At 36.3% G+C, this 27,806-nt stretch overlaps 1 protein-coding gene across 8 annotated transcripts in view; it reads left to right on the top strand.

Annotated features, from left to right (window-relative positions):
• The window catches only part of MAP3K7 (mitogen-activated protein kinase kinase kinase 7), a 58,467-nt gene that overhangs the window by 14,733 nt on the left and 15,928 nt on the right, over positions 1-27,806 (top strand). The window contains exons 7-16 of one of the 8 annotated variants that reach the window (XM_070733216.1): positions 1,451-1,579; positions 5,337-5,467; positions 6,382-6,463; positions 7,861-8,012; positions 8,590-8,749; positions 11,771-11,851; positions 17,693-17,760; positions 21,298-21,412; positions 23,012-23,073; positions 23,957-24,072. In XM_070733216.1, the coding sequence (XP_070589317.1) occupies positions 1,451-1,579; positions 5,337-5,467; positions 6,382-6,463; positions 7,861-8,012; positions 8,590-8,749; positions 11,771-11,851; positions 17,693-17,760; positions 21,298-21,412; positions 23,012-23,073; positions 23,957-24,072 (1,096 nt within the window). The remainder of the gene's footprint in view (positions 1-1,450; positions 1,580-5,336; positions 5,468-6,381; positions 6,464-7,860; positions 8,013-8,589; positions 8,750-11,770; positions 11,852-17,692; positions 17,761-21,297; positions 21,413-23,011; positions 23,074-23,956; positions 24,073-27,806) is intronic. The other 7 variants (XM_070733217.1, XM_070733219.1, XM_070733218.1 and 4 more) reach the window with 7 other exon arrangements.

Genomic DNA, 27,806 nt, shown 5'->3' with positions numbered 1-27,806 from the left:
TGAATAAACTAAATTATTAATGTATTTTAAATCAAAAAATAACTTTACATAGATTTTTAGACCAAAAGCATTTTACAGTAGAACCCCGACTTACGAGACTAATTGGTTCCGGAAGGAGGCTCGTAAGTCGGAACGCTCGTATGACGAAACATTGTTTCCCATAGGAAACAATGTAAAGTCAATTAATCCGTGCAACAACAAAAAAAACCGCTGCCGCCGAACGCGGAAGTTAGCGTTCGGCTTCAGGAGACAGCTGCGAAGCGGCGCGCGTGTTTTAAAACGTGGCAGCCGGGCTCGGGGGCTTGCCAGCACCCCCCCGAGCCCCCCAGGCCGGCTGCAACCTTTTAAAACACGCGGGATACGAGCGCCAAGGAGCTGTCTCCTGAAGCCGAACACGGAAGTTAGCGTTCGGCTTCAGGAGACAGCTCCTTGGCGCTTGTATCCCGAATGTGAGCTCGGGAGGCGAACAAAAATGTCGCTCCCCTCCCAGCTCTTATCTCGAGTAGCTCGTAAGTAGAGCTGCTCGTATGTCGAGGTTCCACTGTATTAAAATAAATTGGATTTTTTAAAAATCTTTTTTTTAAAAATGATCGATTTTATCCACCCTGGTTGTTTATAAAAGCATTTTAGAAATCAGTAAAAAAGACACAGTCAACTCACTAGCTGTGATGTGACATAAATTGTTGTGGTTGCCATTTGAATTAATGCAGTTTAAGAATCTGCATTATATAGGAAGAATTTTATATATGAAGAAATGGATCTGTTTCTGTTATAATGTACACCTGTATGTAGCCCCAACAGTCACTAAATATTACACATGCTCAAAACTATTGAATTACAAACTTTTATTAGTGCTGAAATGCCTTTGACTAAATTCTTAAAAGTAAATATATTGTTTCAGTTTGTTTCAAATAAATAATCTATTAAGAAAAATGCAATTTTTATCCTGGAAAACTAGAAAATATTAGAAAATATCAAATAAGATATTTGAAATCAACATTTTTCAAGCTTTTTTCATTAATAAGTTAAATTGATATAAAATTTAAATCATGTGAAAGTTGTATAAGAGGTTTTGCATTCAGTATTACAATAAAACAGGGCTATGATGGCAATCAATTAGTATATGATCATGAAATTCCTTTCTTCTTGTACTTTGAGGTTTGATGCTATGAATCACATTGTGTAATTGAAGAAAAATAGAGATGGTTTTTCATTGAACAACATGTGCATGAATATGTAAGTCATTGGATTCACATCTGTATATATTCTGTTAGAAAGCACATGTTTAAATAAATCTGTTTTATAGTATATTGAAGAGTCAATTATAGAATTGGTTACAACCAGATTAAGTTAATATTTTTATTATAATTAAGACAACACCTATAATTCTATTAGTAATAGAGCACATTTAATTTTGTTTAAAAAATTATGTGTAAATGATCCTTTTCAGGTAGCAACTACAGTGAAAAATGTGATGTATTCAGTTGGGGTATTATTCTTTGGGAAGTAATTACTCGCAGAAAACCTTTTGATGAGATTGGTGGTCCTGCTTTCCGGATCATGTGGGCAGTTCACAATGGTAAGCTCAAATTTTAAGTGATAAACAAGTGTCTTTGCGGAAAATGCTCCTGAATTTTGCCACTGATTTTCTATATAATACTCTAGAATGTCAATGTTCTCTTTAAGGTGTGTGGCCGCATGGCCACACACACAAAAAAACCCCACGCAGTCTTTTCCAAGGCTGCGCAGAGGAGTCGGGCGTCAGAGTTGGGGGGAAGCGGCAAGGAAAGTACGGGAAAGTCTTCCTCCAGCAAAGGTTTTTCCTGCCCCGAATGTCTTTCCTACCACCTGTGTCTACCACCAGCGCCTCCCGCCAAGGTGGCGGTCGGCGCCGTGGGTTCCTTGGCCAGAAGCTGCCGCTTCGCTTCGGGCAGCCCAGCCACGCATCCCTAGAGGTAGAAATCGCAGAAGTTCTCCCTAACCGATCCACGCCCAGGCATGAAAATGCCGCTCAGACATTATACTTTTCCGCCCACACTGAAAAAAAATATAAAAGGGAACATTGCTAGATGTGCTGATGCAAAAGAACATGTTATATGTTTACTTGCCTCCTCTGTCTTCAGTACATAATTGTGGTTGGCTAACAGATATATAGGGCTCTCTTAACATCCTGCCCTAATACCTAATGAAACTGACAGGTCTCGGTGGCCTTCTGAAATGCCAGTCAAGAAATGTTGCTGCAAAATCTGATTAAAATATTATTTGCCTCAGCTTCATATAAAGACTGAAGTTTAATAGAAAAAAAAGAAATGCAAGCCCCTATTCTTTCCTCTTGTTATTTTATTTAATACCCCATTTTACTGCTTTTGTATAGACTGGGGGGAGCTAAATATAAAAAGTAACCATTTAATAGGGATTGGAATGAAACAAAAACTGGCTTTTGTTCTAAGTCCATTGATACATGTCCATATTAAATCTGCCTTGAAGAGACAAACTGAATATTTTGAGTGTTCATTCCAAGATTACAAAAATAGGTGAGATGGTTTTTGTTATAACTACCATGTGTTCTTCCTTTCTCTCTCAAAAACATTTCATCCCCAAATGAAAATAGTGAAGTGGTTAGGGTGGGCTGTTTATGTTTGCTTTTTTTCATCTTAGCCAGTTAGCCAGTTTTTCTCCTTCATAGACTTTTGTGCCTGCTTGTGCTACTCTTATGGGAATAGCATTAGAATTCATCAATAAAACATACTATAAATAATCATTTCTTCTTGATTTCAGTTTTTAAAAAGTAATAAAACATTTTGCTAGACAGCAGTGCTAAACCAACCAAAAACAGGTTTAAATCTCCCCAGGAAAGTACACAAGAGGACATATAGAATATATACTCTAGGATATACAAACCAAAGTCAACAAGCTCTCAAATCTAATACACTAGTCTTTGTATTTATGAATATATTCTGAAAATTCAGAGATTGGAACATGAACAAAATAAAAACAGTGCAGTCTTCATAAATACAATTCATTACTTGAAAAAAGTTAACTTTATTAGAAATGCTTATATAATGTACATAATAAATGCACACAACTTCTCTAAAAACAAAAAAAGGTACATCAGATATAATAAACATATAAAACATTCCCCATTAAACCTAAATTCCTCAAAGTCCCTCTCGACTTTGGGCTTGAGATTGAAAAAAAATTAAACATTGATTTTGGGTTTTGCTGATTAAATAGATTTGTTGTTATAGAATTAATTAGTACATAATAATATGTAAAAGTTAAAAAAAAGTTAATGTTATATGTTATTACCTTATTCTGTACTAAAAAGTATCGGAATTCAATGCTTTTCTTTCAATGCTTTTCTCTTTTTTTCCTTTTTACCCTACACTTTTTCCTCTTCCCTTTTTCCTTTTCCAATTTCTTTGTATTTTATATTTTGATAAAAGTTGACAGGCTCAGAAATATTTTTTAAAAAGCAGTAAGCCTATTTCCAGACATGCTGGCTATTGAAGTTAGTCTTTATCAGTGCTTATTTTGGGATCAGCCTGACCTACTTCTAATGCATGTGCAGCCTCCCAATTAGTTTACGTAAATTCATCGCTGTGATAGAGCAATGCAATAATATTTTCTTCTAACCATAAATTTAAATACTGGATTCAACCCCACCCTTTTTATCACCCCTGCCAATATCAGCCAGCAATGACCAAGATGGAACCTGTCTCTGCTGCTCTATTGGTTAAACTAGAAACATTTTGAGGGAGAAACATAGTAATGGCATAGCCAGAGTAATCTAACCAGGACCACCGAGAGGATTATTAAGCGCTGGAATAAGACTAATATGGCCCCCCTCACATAAATTAATAATGTCACATATGTCATGGGTCTCGACATATGTGTGTATGCCTTGGTGCTCTGGCCGCTGGCCAGTCAGCCGCAAAACTTCCACTGGGCCCTCTGTTATCCCCTCCCTTGGTTTCCCCTGAAGCGAGCAAAAGCCAGCACCAAGCAGCGAACAAGAACAAGCAGGTGGCAGCCAATTGCCCCAAAGCCGCACATCTTGGGTCTTTAAAACATCCACTGTGAGGGAAGCGGAAGGTAGAGGAAAAGCTCAAGCAGGGAGGAATCTGACCCGGCAAGGGCGGAGCAGCATTCGGATGCTGCTTCTGGAGGTGACGGATGCTGGCCCAGCTTTGGTGTTAGAGGTTAGAGCTTGTCCACTGCGTTGCTGCTGGGAGTCACAGCCTGGCTAAAGCATTTTTTTGGAAAAAGAGTGAGGCTGCGGTCCAGCATGCCCTGTTTTCCCCCTGCAGGGCAATCCAGCCAGCAGTGCCCTTACTCTCATCATGTCAGGAAGGATGGAGAGGAAGGAGGCATTTGCCCAACTGGCTGGTTGTCTCCACCTCTTTTCGGCAGGGAAGAGCTGTATGACAGATGGGGTGTTATGAAACTGACACTTGGCTCGAAGCAGGGATGGGCAGACATACAAAGCGAACTGCTCTGTGGGAGGACAGCTAGCTAGATGGCTAGGAATGTTCCCCAACTCTTCCTTCTGTTGTGGGAGAAGAAAAAAACTAAGCTTCAAGATCTTGGGAGCAAGGCACTCAGACACCACTGAGGTTTCAAGAAGCCCCAGCAAGCTTTACGTTGAGGCATTTAAAATTTCCCCTTTATGGCCCCCCTTTGAACTCCAATGTACCCCTCTCCTCCGGCCTAAGTCTAAACACTTCTTTTAAGTATAGGAGAGATACTTTCCTAAAGCTTGGGAAAAAATCTATGGGACACAGGTTCATCTTGCTGGTTGAAATAATGCAATGTAGTGCTTATATTTTACTCCTGATATACTAAGATAGCCATATTATGCTTATTTTTGTTCTTCATATATGAGAGTAACATTTTGAAGAAGAATGTATAACAAGTACAATATTTCTCCAGACATATATGAGAGTTTTTAAAAAGAATGCATAACACGTATAGTATGTCTCCAGACATTATTAGTCTCCTACTTTCATTAATCTTAGTCAAACAATGCCTGAAAGTTAAGCATTTCAGACACTGCTAGTTTAGAGGAGGTTTGGCATTTTCTCATTTTAATATGAATTTCAGTTCAAATTTTGTTTTGGAAACTAGTCTCTTCATCATCAGTAAGTCAATAAAGGGATAAAGTATGTTTTAATGTGTAAAGTGGGATAGGGAAACAATAGTTTCAGCAAATAATTCGTTGTCCTAAATCTTCAAGGATAGGTTAGTTCAGTCAAATTAGAGCCAAATAATTTCTTTGGAAATGAATATAGTTCTTTAAAATGTTACTGTTTATAAACATTGTATATTTTTAATAGGTACGCGGCCACCACTGATAAAAAATTTACCTAAGCCTATTGAGAGCTTAATGACTCGATGTTGGTCTAAAGATCCTTCACAAAGACCGTCCATGGAGGAAATAGTCAAAATAATGACACATTTGATGCAGGTATAATATTTAAATGTTAAATATTGCTGAAATAGACTGGTTTCTAGAAGGAATGTAAAATTGAAAATATGAATTTGATAGAGTGAAGACAAATTTTGGAAGTGAGTAGAATATCTTTCATGGCCTTCTGAGGGACCTAAAATAATAAAAGCTCTGAACTTTGCAATAATATTTAACCATAATTTTATCAAATTTAAAATACATGGAATTAACACACACATGCCATGAAACAAAACAATCTAGTGCTTTGTTCTAACATCAAACTTGTTTTCTTATTCCTGCCCTTTCTTTCCTTCTTTGACACAGTTGTAATGAGGAATACTCTTTAAGAGTATAGTAAAAGAAGGTCAGGAAAATGTTATACAAAAAATCATGTATGGATTTTTTTAACTGTGTAGTTCTGGTGCTATAGTCCAATAAATTTGGACTATAGGATACTATAGTCTACCTATGCTTAACATACATGTGGCTTCTTAAAAAGCCAGAAAAATAAATGATTTTTGTTAGAAAGACAAATTAACCAGAGATCCCCTTGTTTAAATTAAGCTTTACATTTGTAGAGAAATAGAAATGTCTAATTCATTGTAACCGTACTACAAGAGTATATTTTAATTGATACAATAAATATCCTTTTTTCAGTGCTATAGATAAAAGCAAAATTGCATTTGATTTAAAGACAAAAGTAATAATATTTTAGCCCTTTTTGTTATTAAGTACCATTTGGTAATTGCTTATCCTTGTTTGGCTTTTCATATTTTAATTATTAAATAATAAATTCATTGACTAAATCACAACTTACAGCATTATCTTGGAAGCAAATTGAATTTAGCAACTTTTAGGTACTTTTCTTAAAAATGGTCCTTGTAATAAGGAAAATTACAAGATTCTAGTAATATATTCTTCTTTCATTGCAGTATTTTCCAGGCGCTGACGAACCTCTACAGTATCCCTGTCAGTATTCTGATGAAGGCCAAAGCAACTCTGCAACTAGTACAGGTAATCAGATTATATGTTTCAGAACATCAAACTCATGTATTTTAAACCAAGAAGGATAATTTTTTACTCATAAGGAAACTATTTGTTAGAGGGAAGAAGCTTCAGGGCAAGGATACCAGATGCCAGGGCTGTGGCAGAAATGCACAGAGCTGAGATTTTTCAGGATTTATCTTTTATGGGGACATTGAGGATATAACCATGAAAATAATAAGATACAAAGAATTATTAGACGACCAAATGAAATTAAAACCAAGAAATAAAGTACAAGAAGAAGGGATTATAATTGATTGGTGGCAATATATTCAGATCCAGTCTAGATTTCAAAGAGACAGTACGATATATGTCTTTAATAAAAGCAAAAAAAAATTCGGTAACCTACTAATTACTAATCAGACTAAATTAATATGGAAAGCATATAAATATATGATTGGCCACAAAAATACGGACTTGACCTTAAAGGATAACATGATAAGTTGGTGTAAAAATATAGGCAGAGAAATTGATATAGATACATGGGAAAATGTCTGGACCACAAATTGGAAAATGACAAAATCGGTTTCGTTAAAAGAAAACCAAATTAAGATGTTCTATAGGTGGCACCTCCCACCAAATAGGATAGCGAAAATGTTCCCTAAGACTTCTCCACTATGTTGGAAATGTAAGAAAGAAATAAGTTCCTATTATCATCAATGGTGGATGTGTAGTAAAGTTAAGCTTTATTGGAAAATGATAGAAAGAATAATAAAAGAAATAGTAACACAAGAGATAGAAAAAACCCCGGAATTCTACTTACTGGGTATAACTAATCAGAAATATAAGAAAGAAATTCTACATTTAGTTATTCATATTTTGACAGCGGCCAGGATAGTATATGTGCAAAATTGGAAAGGGGAAAATATTCCCAAAGAAGAGGAGGTTATTAAGAAAATGTTGGACTGCGCTGAAATGGATATGATGACAAGGCGGTTAAAAGACCAAGGGGAAACAGAATTTTATGAGATTTGGAACAAAGTGTATATATGGATAAATAAGAAGAAGAAGTAAAAGCAAAAAGAATAGGAGAATAGTAGAAGTATGAATATATTTTAAACTTTGTGTTGGATGTAGTTTATATATGAAGATTTACTATACTATATAAGGTTAAACAAATTTCTTATTTTCATTTAAAGTAATAAGTAGATTTAAAGTATTAATAATGTATTCTTTTTTCTGTATTGAAATTTATCTTCTAGAATAAGCGGGGAAATTGCAACCCCACCTTTATGTTAAATGTATGTTTGTCAGTTTTGTCTATTTTATGAAAATTAATAAAATTTATTGGGGGGGGGGAGGATATTACCAGATTTTTTAAGAGCACATAATCATAACTTTAACTAAAATATGTTTAAAAATTATAGGTTCATTTATGGACATGACTTCCACAAACACCAGTAACAAAAGTGATATCAACATAGAAGCAAATGATTTTCAAGGAACTGCTACAAATGACACCATTAAACGTTTGGAAACAAAATTGGCCCAACAAATGAAAAATTCAGCAAAGCAGGTGGTAAGAATGTAGAAATGTGTATTTGAGATCATTTCTTTAGAATCAAATTGGTATGATAATCCTTATAAAGTTATGAACAGAATGTGCCCTCAAATATTTTCTATCCTTGAAATCAGACTGCCAAAATTTTGGTAACTTTCTATCTATTATTGTTATTTGGCCTTAGCCACCCAAAATGTCTTCCCCCATAAAAAAAACAGAACGAAATCCTAACTTCTCCCATTTAAAGAACATTACCAAAACTTTTTATCCATTGTGGTCTTTGTGGCAACAAAGGGACATTAAAAAAAACAAAACCTGCCACTCCTACAAGCAGAAGGTGATTGGCCCCATGTATAAATGATATTAATAATCTTCATGGCTTTTTTAAAGCTTAGAATGAAAAAAGAAAATATATATTTTTCAGAGTTTTTCTGTGATAATAGTAGGTTTTCAAAATGTTGAAAGCTTCCTTTTCCTGTATTGTAAAGTTCATAGGTTTTCATGACATGTTTGGTGTTAAAAATGAGAAATAAAAAAATATTCTAAATATGCATTTTTTGTTTATTTCTGAAACAGTATAACTATTTTTTTACAGGGAGAACCAGGCCGTTTGAGTTTACCTCCATCTCGTGGTAGTAGTGTGGAGAGCTTGTCAGATGTTCGTGGGCGACCACAATCAGCTCATATTTCAGGAGAAGGCAAGCGAATGAGTGCTGACATGTCAGAAACTGAAACAAGAAATGCTGCTTCTGCAGGTAAAGGTATTTTTAAACTTCCCAATAGTTTTTAGGAACGTTTTTGGCATTTTGAGAATATATTTTACTCCTGCATAGTAGCTACATTCTATGGCTCTTGCCACAAAAACCTGCCACCCCATAACACACTCATCTCTCCGCAACAAAACAGTCAAAACAAAAGGAGATTAAATTGTTGCAAAGTTGAAGTATGAATTGCAAATAAGATAACTTTTTTAAGATTGCAGCATTCTCCTTTAAATGCTAGTTTTACAGAAGCAAAGTTATGAGAGGCAGAGACCAGAAACTTGATTGGGAGGAGTGGGGGGGGGGGGGGCAGAGTTTAAGGCAAATATTGGGGTAACATTCCAAAATGCTAAATCTTATCTTTACCCTATCAGAAATAAACAAAATCAAAATGCTTGAAGAAAGACCACGGACAAAATCCATGAAATATATTTGAAAACAATGATGGTACTGGATGCTTATGTTCCATAATGTAATAGGTTTTAAAGAAATTGTCCATGAACATCCTGCTGCCTGCAAACACCACATTATAATTTCCATCAGCTTCTAAGATTTAGATGTATAAGAGCTAAAATAAGGAAAATCATATACATTTCTCTGTAAGTCAAGATTCAAAAACATTGACCTTTGTGTGAACAGGGGTAAGGACATTACCTGTGCCTTGTAACACCTCCAGGCATTGTCATCCTCCAATATAAACACTGACTTTTTCAAAGGAGACTTTTTTTTCTTTTCATGAAGCTTCTCTGTATAAATTTCATATCTTGATTTGATAATGCTCAAAGTTAGGAATATCCCATAAGCCTTTGACACAAAGGAGGGAAGGAGATGCATTCTACACAAGAAGCAAGGAAGACACTGAAATTTTCTAATTTTTGCATCAATAGGTTACTTGTACTGAACCAGGCATCTTCCACACTCCTCCTGGCCCTGAGTAGTAGATTATGATTTTGTATAACATTTTAAATTTTTCAAATAATTGTTCATATTTCACTATTATTTGTTGATTAATTGAGTGAGCAAATTTATATGGATTGCCCACAAGAAGTGATTCTAGGCAGGGTACCATTATGGGATAATTTTATTAATTTCTTTTGATTTAAGAGTTATGTATTTCTAGTGTTAATTTATTACAGCACAAACATGACTTAATTTGGTGACTATAATGTTAATAAGGCTCAAAATTACAGGCTACAATATCAATAACAAAAATCAAAATTAGTTTATAATAATAGTCTATCAATCTGTCTGGTGTGTTCCAAATGCTAGACAATGATTGATGTTCAAAATCTATTAACATCCCCTGAATAAGTAATCATTTCTTTTTATGAAGTAATCTTTCTCTTTTTATGTCTAATGAACTATTGGCCAAACTTTCTAAAAGTTAATTAAATATCACTGAGATTTAGTCATTTTTAATTATTATTATTATTATTATTCTAAGCATTACAGTGGTGGGTAAATACTTAGAAGGTCTTCATACTTCATTCATGAGCAGTCAAACAGTGATGATCCTTGTATCACTTAATCAAATCCTGCTTGTAATTGATTGAATTGGGCAAAGTTAAATGATCCAGTTTCTCTAGCAGCTTGCTGAATAGGAAGAAGAAAATAGAATATTCTAAAAAGTGAGAGAAGTAAAAATCAAAGAAAAGCCAACAAAATTGGTTCTGGCCCTTTCCCTTCATGTCATATATTGCATTGCCATGTTTTGTGGGTCTCAAACTTGCTAAATATCTCAGCTACCTTTTTGTATTGTAAAGTCATATACAGAAGGAGAGAGAGAGAGATTGGAACTGTTTCTGGTTTCTCATTTGTTTGACACCAACTTTTGACTAGTGGGATATATTGAATACTATTTATCTAATAAAAACATGCTCAGATGTGCAAAATAAATCAAAATCTATTGTAGCTGGAATATTTTAAGAATAAATTACATTATATTACAAGACCAGGGGAAGAAGCAGATCTCACCTGTGTGCTATTAGACAAATTGCAAAACACCTTAAATCTTTAATTGCAAAATGCAAAATCGTTATTCAGATCCACTCTGCCAGCTCCACAACCTTGCCCAGAAAAAAAGTGTCCTTAGTAAGTCATGTTAGGACTCCCTTAGGAGATGTTATTATCGGTTGCCATATTGATAGCATTTGCCTAATCTGGAACAGGTTCTAATTTAATATTTAAACATCACCTCCTATCTATATCTTTTTATGTTAACTGGTATTATTAACAGCTATATTTAATTCCAGAGTTTCCTTCTAACTAGTATTTGTACTCCTTCCTAAATCTATTAATTATGTGATATTATCCTTAATATTATGGCAATGATTGCGATTGTGCCTCTTTCACAAGCAAAACAGATGACATTTAAAATGTCAAAAATATTGAATGTAATATTTTTCAAAAACTTTCAAAAATTTATAGTCAAAATATTTGTACCATAGTATGTAGCTTACATGTTGTTTTTTGTTTTTTTTAAAAAAAGAAATTGAGTTATTTATTTGTTTGTCAAACAAGTATAGTATTATAGTACATATTAACATAACATAAGTAGAACGTAGTAATAGAAAGGATAATAAGACAGTAGGACAGGGACATTATAGAGTTATGTTAGTTAACTACATTTATTTTGCATCCCAAATTGTGAAAAGCTGTATCTATGCATTTAATATACATTTCTAGGGCAATAGAGCTATAGAGCTATAAACTCTCATAGCTAGGGTTTGTTGTTGTTTCCTTGTTATTCTTTCTATTCCGTTCATTTGAATTTTGTGTCTCTAACTATAGCTAATAATGTATTTTGTTATGTTGTTGATCCTAGTTATGTTGCTCTTAACAAATGCTTTACTGTTTTAAGCATGAATGGAAAGCTATGCAGTTCAGTCTGCATGTCCTTTTTTGCATGAATTTAACCAAATTAAGTTTATAAAAAAGTAGTTCTAGTCTGAATGATTTTGTGTTACCATTATAGTCGTTTGCATGGGTATTGTATGTGTATATATGTTTTTTCAGCCTTTTCCAAACCTAAACGATGCCATCGTAAAACTGCTTCATTTGGCAACATTCTGGATGTCCCAGAGATCATCAAACCAGGTATTGCATGCCAGCTGTGTGAATCTATTGACACAGATTCTGGAGTAATGACTAAACCTTTAAATACTTTTTGCTCCTGTTCATGGGTGATTGATTACTCACTGGTGAAAAATAATTGAGGAAATATTTTTTAATCACGTTTATCTTAAATATTAATGAACAAATATGGGGGTGGACAAAAAAATGGAAACACTTTGAAAAATCATCAAAATATCTTTTAATATGGCGTTGGTCCACCTTTTGCGGCAAATACAGCCTCAATTCTCCAAAGTATTGATTCATACAAATTGTGAATTGTTTCCAAAGGAAGTTTAGCCCATTCTTCAGTTAAAGCACCTCCAGTATAGAGACGATGGTGGTGGAAATCGACTTCTTACTTGAATCTCTAAAATCGACCATAAATACTCAATAATGTTGAAATCTGGTAATTGTGGTGGCCAGATGAGATGCTGACCTTCATTAGAATGTTGCTCGTGCCATTCTTTAACACTTCTTGCTCTATGGATTGGTGCATTATCATCTTGAAAGATGGCATCCCCCTCTGGAAACAGTTCTTGAACCATAGGATGAATTTGGTCAGCCAAAATTCCTAAATAGTGATGGCTGTTAATTCTTCCATGAAAGGAAATCATTGGCCCGGCGGATTTCCAAGAAATAGCACCTCAGATCATCACTGAACCCCCACCATGTTTGACGGTTGGGGAGAAGGCAGTCTGGATGAAATGATTCTTTTGGCTGTCTCCAAAAATGGTAAATGATGATTCGTCAGAGAAAATCACATTTTGCCACTGCTCGAGGAACCATTTCTGGTGATTTCTACACCACTCTAAACACTTTGAAACATTTGTCTTTGAGAGCAGAGGTTTTCTAATTGCAGCTCTTCCGTGGAATTCAGATTTGTGAAGCTCCCTTCGAACAGTTTTTGTGGAAACTGGGTTATGTATGTGTCTATTGAGCTCTGCAGTGATTTTAGGAGCTCCGGTCTTGCGATCCGCTCTAACAATTCACTTTAGAGTCCTACGGTCTCTCTCAGACAACTTCGACTTTCGACCAGACCTGTGCTTGGCTGAGGATGTTTTCCCTTCTCTTTCAAAAGCAGTCATTATTTTGAGACGTTACCTCTTGAAATGCCAAACATTTGGGCACTTTCTCTTACACTAGCGCCTGCCATTCGAGCACCAATAATTTGGCCTCTTTGAAAGTCTGAGAGGTCTGCCATTTCTAGAAGGTTATAACCAATTTCTTTACATTTCTGTAAAAAAAAAAAAAGGTAGTTTAAAAAAACATATCAAATATTTTTTTAAAAAACATTAAAATATGTCAAGTTTTGATTGATTTGAACATGTTCAAACATTATGATGCCAAAAAGTCAAGTTTTTCCATTTTTGTGTCCACCCCTTGCATGTAGCAAGAATATTATTTTTTCCAATGTAAGACAATCTTGTCACCATCTTTTTCCCCCCTCTGGTATTGTAATAAGGCTGGAGGTCCAGAGAGCTTGAAAGAAAAGGATTGTTTAGATGACCTAGGTGTCATATGGAGTGCACACAGAGATAGTGAACATGCTTGTCAGTGCCTCTAGTAGAACAGTTGCAGCCCTGACGATCATATGATCACCATTTGCAACTTTCCTTGCTGGCTTCTTCAGAAAGTCAGTGGGCCACTCGTACACTCTGCCTAGCCATTCCTCACACACCTGGCTTGTGCCTGTTGCATAATTCCTAACACTTCATGCATCTGACCCACATCACATCTCTCATGCATTCTCCCTTTACCACAATTCATCACTCATGCATTCCTCACACACTGTGTCCAACCCATGCCAAATCTCACACAGCTCCTTGGACCGCGCATGACCTCCTTGATCTACCCTGCACTCCCACAAACACCCTCCCTCTCCTAGCAATGCCACATGGGTTTTGCAACTTCCTTCCAGCCTCCCCACCATTTGTCATGAGAAGCCAGCAGGAAGTCAACCCACCCAATGTCCATGGGATTAGCTTTATGATGGCAATTGAGACTGAAGGGAGTACCATTGCAAAGCTATGAGATCACCCTTTATGGTTACATCACCTAGCAGCAGAATTTCACAATTGCCATCATAAATCAAGGATTACTTATACATATTAAAGTTGTGTGTGTTTTTAGCAGGTTCAGTTATTCAGTATTTTATGTATATCATCCATAATCAGAAGCAAATTGTTATGGGAGAGAAAACTTAAGGGACAACAATATAAGAACAGTATAGAAATCTCTGTTTATATACAACAATATAAGAATCTCATTTTAGAAAAGAAGCTTCAAGCTCCTGATGTGTTTATTTATTAAATGTATATAATACCCATCTGAATTTGTCAATCTTGAAAAATTAATCCAGTATATTTCATACAGTATTCTTACCCCAATATTGTACAATCAGCTGGATTTGAAATATTTCTTTTTTACCACAATCATCTTGGGTGTATTAATACTATTGTTTTAAATTCCATATGTAAACATTAAAATAAAATAAAAATCACTTTCAAAATTACAGTAATGTTGTAATTAAAACTACAGTATAAAAAGTGGTGCTTTTAAAGTTGGATTCCTCAACAATTACTATTGATTCAGGAGCAACAAGTATTTACTATATAGATATTCTGTTTGTTTGTTTGTCTATGCTTGAGCTGTTTGCCAAAAGCCTATAATAAGTAGCAGTAATGAAAATGCTTTAGCCTAACCAGCTGCTTCAACTCATTCTGTTTGAGTTTCTCCTTTAAAGCCGTTCAGTATGCACTTACCACAACTTCCCTGAATGAAAATATATGTTTCCATTTATAATTCTATTATAATCTGACTATTATTAATATTATTTGTGAGCATGATAAGTATTTCTGCAATCCCTATTTTAGGCTCTCTAAATTCAAAAATGTTATTAATCCAAATTCAATTTGAATATTTCAGCTACTTTTTATAAAATTATTTCAGCTGACCTATTTCAAGAAAGAGTGAATGTGGGCATCATTATTATATTAGTAATGGACAATAGTGTTGGGCAAACCCAACGAAGTTCGGGTTCGGCGAACTCACCCAAACTTTGCCATGAAGTTCGGGTGATTTCACCGAACCCGAACTTTTGCTTGCAGCAAGCCGCTGCGGTGTCCTTTTCTGTAAAAATAAACAAGGAGGTGGGGAATTCCCCACCTCCTTTTGCTTTCTTTTATTTTTACAGAAAAGGATGCCGCAAGGAATCCGAAGGGATTCCAGGGGCGGGGCTTTGGCATCACAGAGATCCTTCCTCCCCGTTTCGGCTGGCCAGGAAGTAGTCTCCGTGACCTCAAAGCCCCGCCCCCAAATCCCTTTGTGGGATTTCCCACCTCCTTTTGCTTTCAGCGCGGCAAGCAAAAGGAGGTGGGAAATCCCACAATGGAATTCCCCACTCTCCTCCCAGGCGGCGGGATTTCGCGGTGTTCGGGCGAACCTGAACTTTACTCAAACCTTTTAACTTTGCAGGTTCAGTTCGCCCAACACTAATGGACAAGTCATCTTGAGGTTTTTCCTGAATTGCAAGATCCTGTAAATCTGTTAATAATCTACTGATTAATCACCTTGAGGCCCATGCTAAATTGCTCGGAATGCAGAGCTTTTGGATAGCTCTGCTAATAATCTATTGCTATGCAGTGTTATGCATCAAAAAGTAAAAGGCAAAAAAATCCTTTATCTCCAAATTTTCTTCAGTGTTCTCCAAAACAAACTCAGGGCATCTGACTCTACACAACACCTTAAATACTTTGTAGCCCGGATTTGAAAAAGTAATTTGATTCAATCCTCTCCAATTCATACGTTCAAAGCTCTGCACAGCCTTACTCTATAAAGGAAAATTCACTGGTTAAACTGATTGCTTGTAAGAGTAGGAGACACACCCCTTCCATCAATATTTTCATTTTTACCCGTCTTGTCCTCTTGGTAGCTCTTCAATACCCTATCCTAGAAAGGGAAAGCGGTGACCCACAAGGTTAAAACACTGGGCTGATGATGAGCAGCCTAACATTCAAGATTCATTGCTGCCCTAGGGCGAAGTGAGCTCTTGTCACATACTCCAGCTCCTGCCAACTCAGCAGTTCAAAATTGGGCAACCTCAAGTAGATAAATAAATGCCACTTTGGTGGGCAATTTCATGGGTCCCCAACTGCTCATCCCTCAGGCCAACAGTGATGTCACCAGCAAATCCTTTCACCACTGAAGTACTTTGGTGCTTTTAATATGGAAATGTTCCTTTTACCCTATACTGGAGATCAAAACTCCCTTCTGATTGGTCTCTGGGTACAAAATTACCTAATTTAAGAGTATTCCCCTCTTGAATTAATGCTTCATATATTAAGAATAAGACTGTAAAACTTCATCTTGACCTGGGAGGATTTTTGAGGGGACAGAGAGATAGGAGGATAAGAAAGGGACAAATATATATTTTCCACTCTTGCATCTATTGGACACATTCCAAAATATTAAGCAACATACTGTTTATTTTAAAAAGAGAGATTTAATTGTTTACAGTACTCAAGCTTCTATTCCCTTCATCTCATTTAGTTTGCCACTCAGTGCCACTCCAGTAGCATCCCGCTGATTGCACAATTCTGGCGTCACAGTTCCGGTCTGTCTTTGCTGGTTTATGTGTGCTGCCATCTCTTTTTATATAATTTTCCATGTTTTTTAGCTTTCTGAGCATGCACAGAAGGAATATTACCCCTCTGTGCATGTGCAGAAGCAAAATCGCACTGGGATTGTGCATGCGTGTGCACGAAATGTCACAATGTACATGCAGCGCAGTAGGAAAAGATAAGGAACCTGCCCCTGCTTACACAGATATACTGTATTTATAGGTGAATTTTAAAAAGTAAGTCATTAACACATTTTTAGATGTAAAATGTTTTTATATATTTTAGAAATTAGAATATTTTAAATATATATTTCATTAAAGTAAAAGGAAGTCGGAAAGGAAGTCTTTTGTGAAAAGCTGTATGAAAGATATTGGGAAATCATGCAAATGATAGCCATAATTGAATTCCTTGCTAGAATAGTTGCTACTGGTCTGTTCATGTAACACAGTCTTCAAAGACTAAGTTTCTAGAGTGTTATGTCAGCTGTTAATTGTAACTTTGGGATGTTTTCTTTTTGGACAGCTGATATCACATCTCAAGAACAAAGACCATTATAATACCAAAAGGCAGAGAAAATTTTTCTTTGCCATATCAGTCATATTTTTTTAATGGATCTGTTGACCATTTTTTAAATACATTTGATAATATTCAGAGCTGTGACTAAAAGCAAGTTAGCTTTTTAAAACTTTAGTGCAGATTTGAAGAGCTATTTCTTTCTTTCTGCATTGGGTCCCACCAGTGGATTCTTTCTCAAATAGGAAATCTAGGAACCCTACGAGCTGAACAGAAGTCAAGTTGACATCTCATAAACCATTTTTGAAGCTGCACTTTTTCATTGATTAACCCAAGAAACTATATAACTGGCAACCTTGCATGAGAAATCCCCATAATGTAACCTCCTTGAAATATCATCAGTGCCAAAGCCACCCCCACACCTGCCCATTCAACCCTTAAGCCTATTAAAGCACAACTGACAGAAGATGATGAAGAAAAGTGCAGACGCTATTCATGGGACAGGAGGATTTATTGCCTTAGGATGTTTTCTGTTGATAAGCTGAGTGGGTGGGTGTGGCAGCTGTCTCTGCTCTCTCCTCTCCTTCCTATATACAAACAGACACTTTATGTCCTTGCTGGATTTGTACACACTCTTGCAACATTCTCACTTGATGTAAGCTCAGTAGTTTCTTTTTCCTTTTCATCCTAGCAGGCAACGGACAACAGAGGCGCAGATCCATTCAAGATCTTAGTATAGCTGGAACAGATTCCAACCAGGTAAATGTACAATGTGGTTGATTGATTTAAAATTGCCTGGATTTTATAAATTTAAGAATTGTATGTCACCTATCAAATTGAATATTTAAAAAAATGAAATACAAAAATATATCTAAGGAGAACTAGGATTCGGAATACATAATGTAAATTATGAAAGCTTGTTTTCCTTTACAGGAAGTCTATTTAAATTAACAAAAAAATATGTAATCATTTTCCTTTTAGTTTGGCCTTTACCAATCTTATAATTCTGTAAATAATCCATTAAAAGATATACAAGAATTAATTCTAGGTAAATTACATTTAAAAGACTACATAATTTACACATTGGAAACCCCAGATAAGCTTATCAAACTGTTGTGGACTATGTATTTCTTGGGTTCAGTAAAATTTTGATCTTCTTCTCTTGAATATATATGCAAATGTATTCAGTGAGGCTTGTGTCAAATAATGATGCTTAGAACTACAACTTTGATTAATTTAACAGGTGTGTCTCTTTACTGCTAAATACTAAGCACTAATGTACATTGAAAAAGTTACTAGGACTAAGTGAAATAAGAAATAAGGGAAATAAGAAATAAGCTAAAATGTTACAAAATGGTATTTCTTACATTAATGTATACAGATACATTTGTATTAGTTGATGGTTGAAAGTGAAAAGACTGAAGGAAGAAGGGTAAAAATGCTATTATAACGTTTGTTTTATATAGAACTTACGCTTTCGGTAACATTTTTAAATGGTAATTTTTAGAGTGTGAATGCAGGGTTTATATGCAGTTATATCTGGATATGACCTTTGCAATTTCATGATGAGTAGATTAAATTTGAGATAGGAGAGTATTTGTGCACATGTATTTACACACGAAGTCCTGATAGCTTGTTATAGCAAATCAAGAATAATAAAAATTGCAGTAGAAATCCAATATAGCATATACATTTATAAACAGCTCTCTTAAGACTTCCAAATAACATGGCTACTTTAGCGCTTCAGGGAAAAAAAGGTTTTGTTTATGCCCATACATGGTGCAAAGCACCTTTTTCAGATTTGTTTGCTGGCCTGTTATATTTATTAAGAAAATAGCCCTTAAAAAAATAATTATTATTATTATTATTATTATTATTATTATTATTATTATTATTATTATTATTATTATTATAGTTTAGAATGACTATGGCTAGTGACATAATAAATCAAAAAAAAATTCCATAGTTCCAGTAGCAACAATTCAGATGGCTAAAAAAAGGGTGTTTCAAATAAATGCCAAGCCATGCCTGACATGTAAAGTTCACCATACTGTTGGGTAAATCATCCCATAATATGTTGCCTTCCCTGCTATATCATGTTCATTTCAGTGCTTATTACCCACTTTTTTCTCAAAGTCTTGTTCCTTTTCTTTTTACAGTGTTAAATAGGTGTTAAGACTTAGGGCCAAACTAAACATGATAATAGTCATTCTTTTAACGAGTTAGTGCTGGGAGTCAGGTCCACACTCATGGACACTGTTTAAACAAGCAAGTGGAAGCCATGGATGGAGGGCTTTTATCAATTTCAGTTGATGCATCATTGTTGTACCTGTGTTAGATGTCCTCATCATCATTTTTCTAAAGACTGGTACATTTTTTTAAAAAATGAGAAGCTTGAATTGGTGCAAAACACAGTGGCACAAGCGATCACAGACAGTCAGTGCTGAGAGTATATGACACCAGTATTGAAGGCTGTGCACTACTTGCCTGTTATTCCAATATTGATTTAAACCTCTGGTGCTAATCTATAGAAGCTCTTATTGCCTAGCTTACAGTTTATTTACAAGACCGTATATCGCCATTGGAATCAGACCAACTTCTATGATCAGGAAAGACAGCTCGTGGTTTGCCGTTATCAGGAGTCGGGGGGAGGGAGCAATACTCAAGAGATACTGTTTTTTTATGATAGCACGAGTTTTTTTAAAATGGCTTCCCAGTTCAGATAGCCGCAAACTTAATTGCCTCATTGGAGGAAGCTAAAGTATTGTGTCAGCCACCGGCCCCTCCAGCAGCCGAATCAGAGGAGGAAGAAGCATGGGAGTCAGGGTCAGCATCAAGGCAAGCTGAGAGCTCTTAGAGAGAAGAGGTAGTAGAGCTGACAGAGAGAGACAAACTCAGAGCCTGGGCCATCTGTCAGCCCCCAGATGGAGAGTCACCAGCCCCCAGGTCTGGAGGTGGCGGATGAGGAAGAAGAGGAACAGCTGAGTCCAGTGCCTGATGCAGATGCGCAGAAGACAGAGGAGAGAAGAGCACTGGAAGTCCATGGGCCGATCCTTGGGAAGGAAGAGCCACTGCTGCTAGCAAAAACCCACCCTAGCTCTGGGCATAAAAGGCTGGGGGTAGAGATGAATAGATGTGGTAGACAACTATTCAGCTTCCGGTTGAATGGACTTGTTAGCCTGGGACGAGTGAGAAACTTTTTTCCAGGGCTACCAGCATTCCTAATTTTTTTAGTTCATTTCAGAGGCTTTGTCATGTTTGAAAAGCTGGATCAGAACATAAAGACTGAGCTGTTCTGGAGGCCCAGGTGAATGGGAAGTTATATTTTAAGTAACTTTTTTCAGTTACTTTACATATTTTGTTACTTTGTCCATTATTTCTAAGCTTCCAAGACTTATTAAAATGCAACTAAGTGACAGTCTAATAAACAATGGATATATATTCAGTGGCAGTGCTATTTAGAACATGCTACTTTTGAACTTGGTATACATCCATCAATACTAATAGTCTTTAGCAACAGCAGTCACACTTAGACTTATATACTGCTTCATAGAGCTTTACAGCCCTCTCTGAACGGATTACAGAGTCAGCCTATTGCCCCCAACAATTTGGATCCTCATTTTACTGACCTTGGAAGGAGGGAAGGCTGAATCAACCATGAGCCAATGAGAATGGAAGTCTGGCAGTTGGCAGAATTAACCCACAGTACTGCATTCTAACCACTGCACCACCACAGCTCTAATTCTTTCATGAATTTTTCGAGTCCCTTTCAAAACTAGTAGCCATCAACATACCCAATTAGAACAAGTTGAAAAAGTTAAACATTTTTTAAAAAGTTGTTTCATGTATTGGTCTTGAACCACCCTGCATTTAATTTCCATGAATAAATGTATTTTTAGGAATCAGATAAAAGAGAGAGAAAAATTTCTACTCATTTCTTCTCATTTGATTTTATGTACTCTGCACCTTCTTGTCCAATTTCCTTGTAAACTAGAAAGCACCAGACTATAATAAACCTCCTGAATTGGTTTTCCTTTCCCCCATTTTGGTGCTTTTTAAACTATATAATACAGTTTTTAAGATGCAACAAAGCATAACTATACTAGGCAGAAGTTCCAATAGAAGGTCACTAAAATGTCTGCATTGGACCACAGTTTGATTTTGATTTCAGCTGAAGTAATGATAACAAAATATTTTGTGTGATTAAATAATCCACAGAAGAACTTTGTATTTACAGAATTGTCATTTGTTTGCATTAATAGTAAGAGTTTGTTTATTTTTTAATTTTTGCTACAGAATAGCAGAAACAGCAGTAGGTCATCTAGTCCTAGTGTGAGAATGATCACTACCTCGGGACCAACCTCGGAAAAGCCTGCTCGTAATCTACCATGGACTCCTGATGATTCTGCCGGTAAAACAATCCCCGACCCTATAGTTGTTTATCATTTAATGCTTTAAGGAGTGTTGGTAATTAATATATATTAACCAGGTCTAGAAAATTACAATTATAGATTATAACTCTAAAGTTGTTGATAAACATTGCTGAGCATCTGTCATGGGGTAAATTAGGGTATCTCCTCCATCTTTGTTTGGCTTTTGTATGTTTCATACCCCTGTAAATAGAGTGCAAAAAAGTAATGACAAGTGCCATCATGTACTATTTAAGCAACTATTCCCATTGCTACTCATAGTCATGAAGGGAGATAAGGCAGATGCTGACCTGCTCTGTTACAAATGGTGCTGCAACGTGAAAGGGTATTTTAAGAAACTGCAAAGTTATCTCCTAAATTTTGAAGTCAGATGTTTACTTTTTGTTACAAAATATTTTTCAATATATTTGGTAAACTACAATGCATTCAGAAAGTATTCAGACCCCTTTCACTTTTGTCAATTTTGTTATGCTGAAGTCTGATTCTACAGTTGTTGAAATTCATTTTTTCCTCATTAATCTACAACTGTTATTGCAAAGGGTCTGAATTCTTATGCCAATGTGATATTTCAGTTTTTTATTTTTAATAAACTTACAGACATTTCTAAAATTCTGTTTTCACTTTGTCATTATGGGTTACTGAGTAGCGATTAATGAGGGGGGAAAAGAATTTCAACAACTGCAGAATCAGATTGCAGCATAATAAAATTAACAAAAGTGAAAGGGGTGTGAATACTTTCTGAATCCACACAAGAACCGGTGTGGCACAGCAGGTAGAGTGCTGTACTGCAGGCCACTGAAGCTGATTGTAGATTTGTAGGTCAGCGGTTCAAATCTCATCACCGGCTCAAGGTTGATTCATCCTTCCATCCTTCCGAGGTGAGTAAAATGAAGACCCAGATTGTGGGGGCAATATGCGGGCTCTGTTAAAAAGTGCTATTGCTAACATGTTGCAAGCTGCCCTGAGTCTAAGGAGAAGAGCGGCATAAAAATCGAATGAATGAATGAATGAATGAATGAATGAATAAGACATAAAATAAGCAAAGACATTGATGTATGAATTAGAACAATTGTATATGTTTTCATTTAAGGCAGACACAGAAAGGAGTACTCATGCAACGTTCATGAATTTTTGTCAGTTGACAGACATGAAATCTAGCATGAAAAGTTATTATTTTATACTCTGTCTTGTGATATAAATACTTATACTGAGTACAATGAAACAAATTACATATAAGGATGTATGTTTTTATTGTATATGTTTAAAATAAAATACATCTTACGTTGAGTATAGATAAAAGTAAAAACTAATGTTTAATTTGTATTTCCCCTACATGGTAAATAAAACTATATATTGTGCATCTAGTGTATCATTGGTGTAATAAAAATTAACATAATATACTAACTTAGTACATTTAGCATTACAGCCTTTTAACTATCATAATGTTTTATGTGATTATAGTTACTAATTAGCACGAGTACTTATGGTAGACCTGTAGCATTATACAATAAGAGGACGAGTAAATGTGCTTATCATGTCTTTAAACACCACAATTCAGATTATCTATATTTTTCTAACAGATACCAATGGGTCTGATAACTCCATCCCAATGGCATATCTTACATTAGATCATCAGTTGCAGGTAAATTACTTCGTTAATTCATTGTTGAATTTCCTTGGATAGTTATATTAATTTGTATGTGTAACGCAATCCTGATTTGAGGTCATCACAGTTTTTTTTAAAAAAATAATAGAGTGCATACTTTTAATTAGTTTGCTTGACAATGTGATTCCTATGTTAAGTCAGAATTAGTGATCTGATACAATGAATTGCAGTTTTAACCATAAACTTAACACCTCTCAAGATCAGGTTGCAATATGCTAGCATTGCCACAGTGCATCTCATACTCTGAATACAACCCTTAACACGGTTCACTGGAATCTGGTGCTCCATTCCAGGGAAAGAACAGAAAAGCTGTGATGAGAGTTGCCCATTTAAAATGCATTTCTTCAAGAATGACAAGTTCAAAAGGAAAGATTTTGTCTAGCTACTTTTGGCCATTTTGCTAGAAACCAAATGAAATGCTGTATTAATTTTAGGATTTGACAATTAAAACTGCTTATGATTATAGAAATACGTTTTAATATTGAATTTTTATATTTATAACTATTGAAAAAGTTGATAGTTATTTTTCTGTTTTCTCATTATTCTTTTGCATCTTTGCCTCCCCTTTCTTTTTAATTCTTTTTTCTTGTTTTTTATATTTTATCTTTTACACAAAGGTTCAGATAGTTTGTCTACCATTACATAATTGTATAGATCATCTGATACTCTTTGCCTGGAGCAGATACTCTTTCATTAATAAAGAAATACCTTTATTTTGCTTGAATTACTGGCAACAAGGTATATTATGGACAAAGTTTAATTTTCATGCTTCCAAGAGTTGGAATTATTTATTAAAAACATATTTACATGTATGTTCATATAACAGTTGGTTTTAAATCTGTATGTATTTTATTTTCAGCCCCTAGCACCATGTCCAAACTCAAAAGAATCTATGGCTGTATTTGAACAGCACTGTAAAATGGCCCAAGAATATATGAAAGTTCAAACAGAAATTGCCTTATTGCTGCAAAGAAAGTAAGTTTTAAAATATGTTCAATTGTGTAGGTAATTTCATGTATAAACTTGATAAAGCACAAAATATTTCATTTTAAAGTTTTTTTTTCAACAACCATATTATCAATCAATCAATGTGTCATCTTGGTACAAAATTTTGTGTCAACATCCTTTACATTCCACCATTTTCCTAGTATATATACAACTCTACTTTTACATTTCAATTTAACTTATCTTCTATCAAAACATTTTCCTTCTCGCTTCATCTAATTTCATATCTATTTTTATCTATATTCATTCTCTATCAAATGATAAAACATTCCCATATATTACAATACTCCAATTCTTCTTTTCCTTTAATTGCCATTGTTAATCTATTCATTTCTGCACATTCTAGTATTTAATTATCTCTCCCTTTGTAGGGATTTCCCCCACTTTCCAATTTTGCGCAAATACAATTCTAGCTGCAGTTATTACATGAATAATTAGATATACTTTTTCTTTACTATATTTCTCTGACAAAATAACCCACAAAAACAGTTCTGGCTTTAAATCAATATGTTGCTATGTCATCTTTTCTAACCACATTCAAATTTTTACCCAATAATTTCTTGCTTCTGCACATATCCACCTCCACCACATATGATAATACGATCCTGATGTCTGGCAGCTTTTCCAATATTTAGCTGATTTATCTTTAAACATTTTTTGCCAGTCTTTCCAGTGATATATGCTATCTATAAAACATTTTATACAAATTCTCTTTATATGCTGTTGTTGTTGTTAATTTATAATTTCTTTCCCATACTTTTTGCCTGTGCTATCATTGTTTCTTTTACTTACTTTTCTTCTAATTTAATGCTAAGTAAATATCTATATAATTTTTAATCATTCGATCTATTGTTCCTGTATTTCATCCAATTCTATCATCTCCAAATAAAAACCATATAATCATAGCATCTTTTTCATATCTCTCTTGTATTTGCAATTGTGTATACCAAGAGAAAAGCAACCAATAAAAAAACCCCAATGATATATTCCACCACTGACACCGACCAGGCCAAACTCTTAAATCCAAGTCCAACAACCTATTAAAAAAGTAAAATAGAAAAGGAAAATAAAAAGAAAATATCCCAGACAATATGGAGAAATGCATCTAAACTTTTCTGTTACTCTTCCTTCTTTCTTGTCTGGAATAGTGGAGCTTCGTTCCAAATTTACACTGTTCCAGACAAATATTAAACAACCAAGTTCCCAGTGTTTCATTTTTTGTTGACCAAAGAAAAAAGACTTTCTTATCACAAATTACCAAGGTCACTTCTCCTCTTTGTTTATAGGATCTATTTTTTCTGTTGCCTCTAGATGGCACTGTGACACTATAGTTCATTTTCAAAGAAGCAACAAAAAAGTTCATTCAATCACTTTAAAAGTTCATTCAATCCCTTTAATTTTAAAAACTGTAAAAACGTAAAAAATCTCCAAAATGCCTTTTTATTTTATTTTCTAAATCAACCAACTAAACCAATGCCATTTTGGTCTTCTTTCTTTTATTGGTTCCACTGCTCTCCTCGCAGCTTTACAGACAGAGGGAAGATGCTAAAAAAAAAACCCATCTCCATCTCCTCTATTTAAGCAGTTTTGTCCTTCCTCAATTCCAAGCTTGTTATGAAAACAAACTATATACTGTAATTTCTATGTTTTAAAAGAAAACTCAATTAAAATTATTTTTTTGAAAAGAAAAGCTTACTTTCTTTTTTAATAGAAAAATATATAGATTTACAGAAATATTATATATATATATTGGTTTTCGTAGATTTTCACGGGTATATGTATGTAGATTGTTCTGAGCTCGGGTTTTACCCCGTGTAATATTTTGAGTGTCCACGCGATGTTTCGGTGAAATCACATTCACCATCATCAGGCTGAAGTTGTTAGTTTTGTGCTACTTTGATTTCATATATATACTGTATAATCATATATATACTGTATAGTATGTATGTATGTATGTATGTATGTATGTATGTATGTATGTATGTATGTGTATATTCCAGCTAAAATTCCAGCTAAAAAAACATTTGACACATACAGAATATAGTTGTCGGCTATAAATAAATTAACTGCCTTGAAATGGTCCTGGGTTGGGCCTAGAGGCAAAAAGGAGCTGTGACGTTCCTTCAATATACCAGGGTGATCCGACATAAAAAAACATATAGCCCCTCCCTGGTACAGAGCTGGAGGGATCAAGGTCTGATAGCTCAACTGCTAATTCTCTGCCTTACAAGGCAGAGTCCACCAGATCGAATCCCAGTAAGGAAGGGTGTGGCTAGCTGATGAGGCCAGAACAAGGCCTAGTCTCCCTTAATTTTAAAATTCCAGCTAAAAAAACATTTTACATATATATACAGTGATCCCTCGATCATCGCGAGGGTTCCGTTCCAGGACCCCTCGCGATGATCGATTTTTCGCGAAGTAGCGGTGCGGAAGTAAAAACACCATCTGCGCATGCGCAGATGGTGTTTTTACTTCCACCGCCGCCCGCCCTTCGCCCGCCATTGCCAGCTCCGCTTCCCAGCTGAGAAGCGGAGGGGGGGGTGTCCCGAAGCGCGCGCACGCTTGGGACACCCTAGCTCCGCTTCTCAGCTGGGAAGCAGAGCTGGGGTATCCCCGCGCTCGCGCGCGCCGTCCGCCATTGCCAGCTCCGCTTCCCAGCTGAGAAGCGGAGCAGCTGCTACGAGGGGCATTTCATCTTCCCTCCCAGGCAAAAAGATGCCGGGGAGAGGGGCACGCCTTCCGCCTGGGAAGTCTGGCCCCATCATCCCAGAATGCCGGCATCTTTTTGCCTGGGAGGGAAAGTGAAACGCCGCTCATAGCAGCTGCTACGCGGGGCATTTCACCTTCCCTCCCAGGCAAAAAGATGCCGGCATTCTGGGATGATGGGGCCGGATCTTTTTGCCTGGGAGGGAAAGTGAAACACCGCTCGTAGCAGCTGCTACGCGGGGCATTTCACCTTCCCTCCCAGGCAAAAAGATGCCGGGGAGAGGGGCACGCCTTCCGCCTGGGAAGTCCGGCCCCATCATCCCAGAATGCCGGAATCTTTTTGCCTTGGAGGGAAAGTGAAACGCCACTCGTAGCAGCTGCTACGAGGGGCATTTCACCTTCCCTCTCAGGCAAAAAGATGCCGGGGAGAGGGGCACGCCTTCCGCCTGGGAAGTCCGGCCCCATCATCCCAGAATGCCGGCATCTTTTTGCCTGGGAGGGAAAGTGAAACGCCGCTCATAGCAGCTGCTACGCGGGGCATTTCACCTTCCCTCCCAGGCAAAAAGATGCCGGGGAGAGGGGCACGCCTTCCGCCTGGGAAGTCATCCCAGAATGCCGGAATCTTTTTGCCTTGGAGGGAAAGTGAAACGCCACTCGTAGCAGCTGCTACGCGGGGCATTTCACCTTCCCTCCCAGGCAAAAAGATGCCGGGGAGAGGGGCACGCCTTCTGCCTGGGAAGTCATCCCAGAATGCCGGAATCTTTTTGCCTTGGAGGGAAAGTGAAACGCCGCTCATAGCAGCTGCTACGCGGGGCATTTCACCTTCCCTCTCAGGCAAAAAGATGCCGGGGAGAGGGGCACGCCTTCCGCCTGGGAAGTCATCCCAGAATGCCGGAATCTTTTTGCCTTGGAGGGAAAGTGAAACGCCACTCGTAGCAGCTGCTACGCGGGGCATTTCACCTTCCCTCCCAGGCAAAAAGATGCCGGGGAGAGGGGCA

The sequence above is a fragment of the Erythrolamprus reginae genome, chromosome 1 (assembly GCF_031021105.1).
Source record: "Erythrolamprus reginae isolate rEryReg1 chromosome 1, rEryReg1.hap1, whole genome shotgun sequence".
Classification (NCBI taxonomy): Eukaryota; Metazoa; Chordata; class Lepidosauria; order Squamata; family Dipsadidae; genus Erythrolamprus; species Erythrolamprus reginae.
Note: the sequence above shows the minus strand (reverse complement) of the source record. Positions and strands in the feature narration are given on the sequence as shown.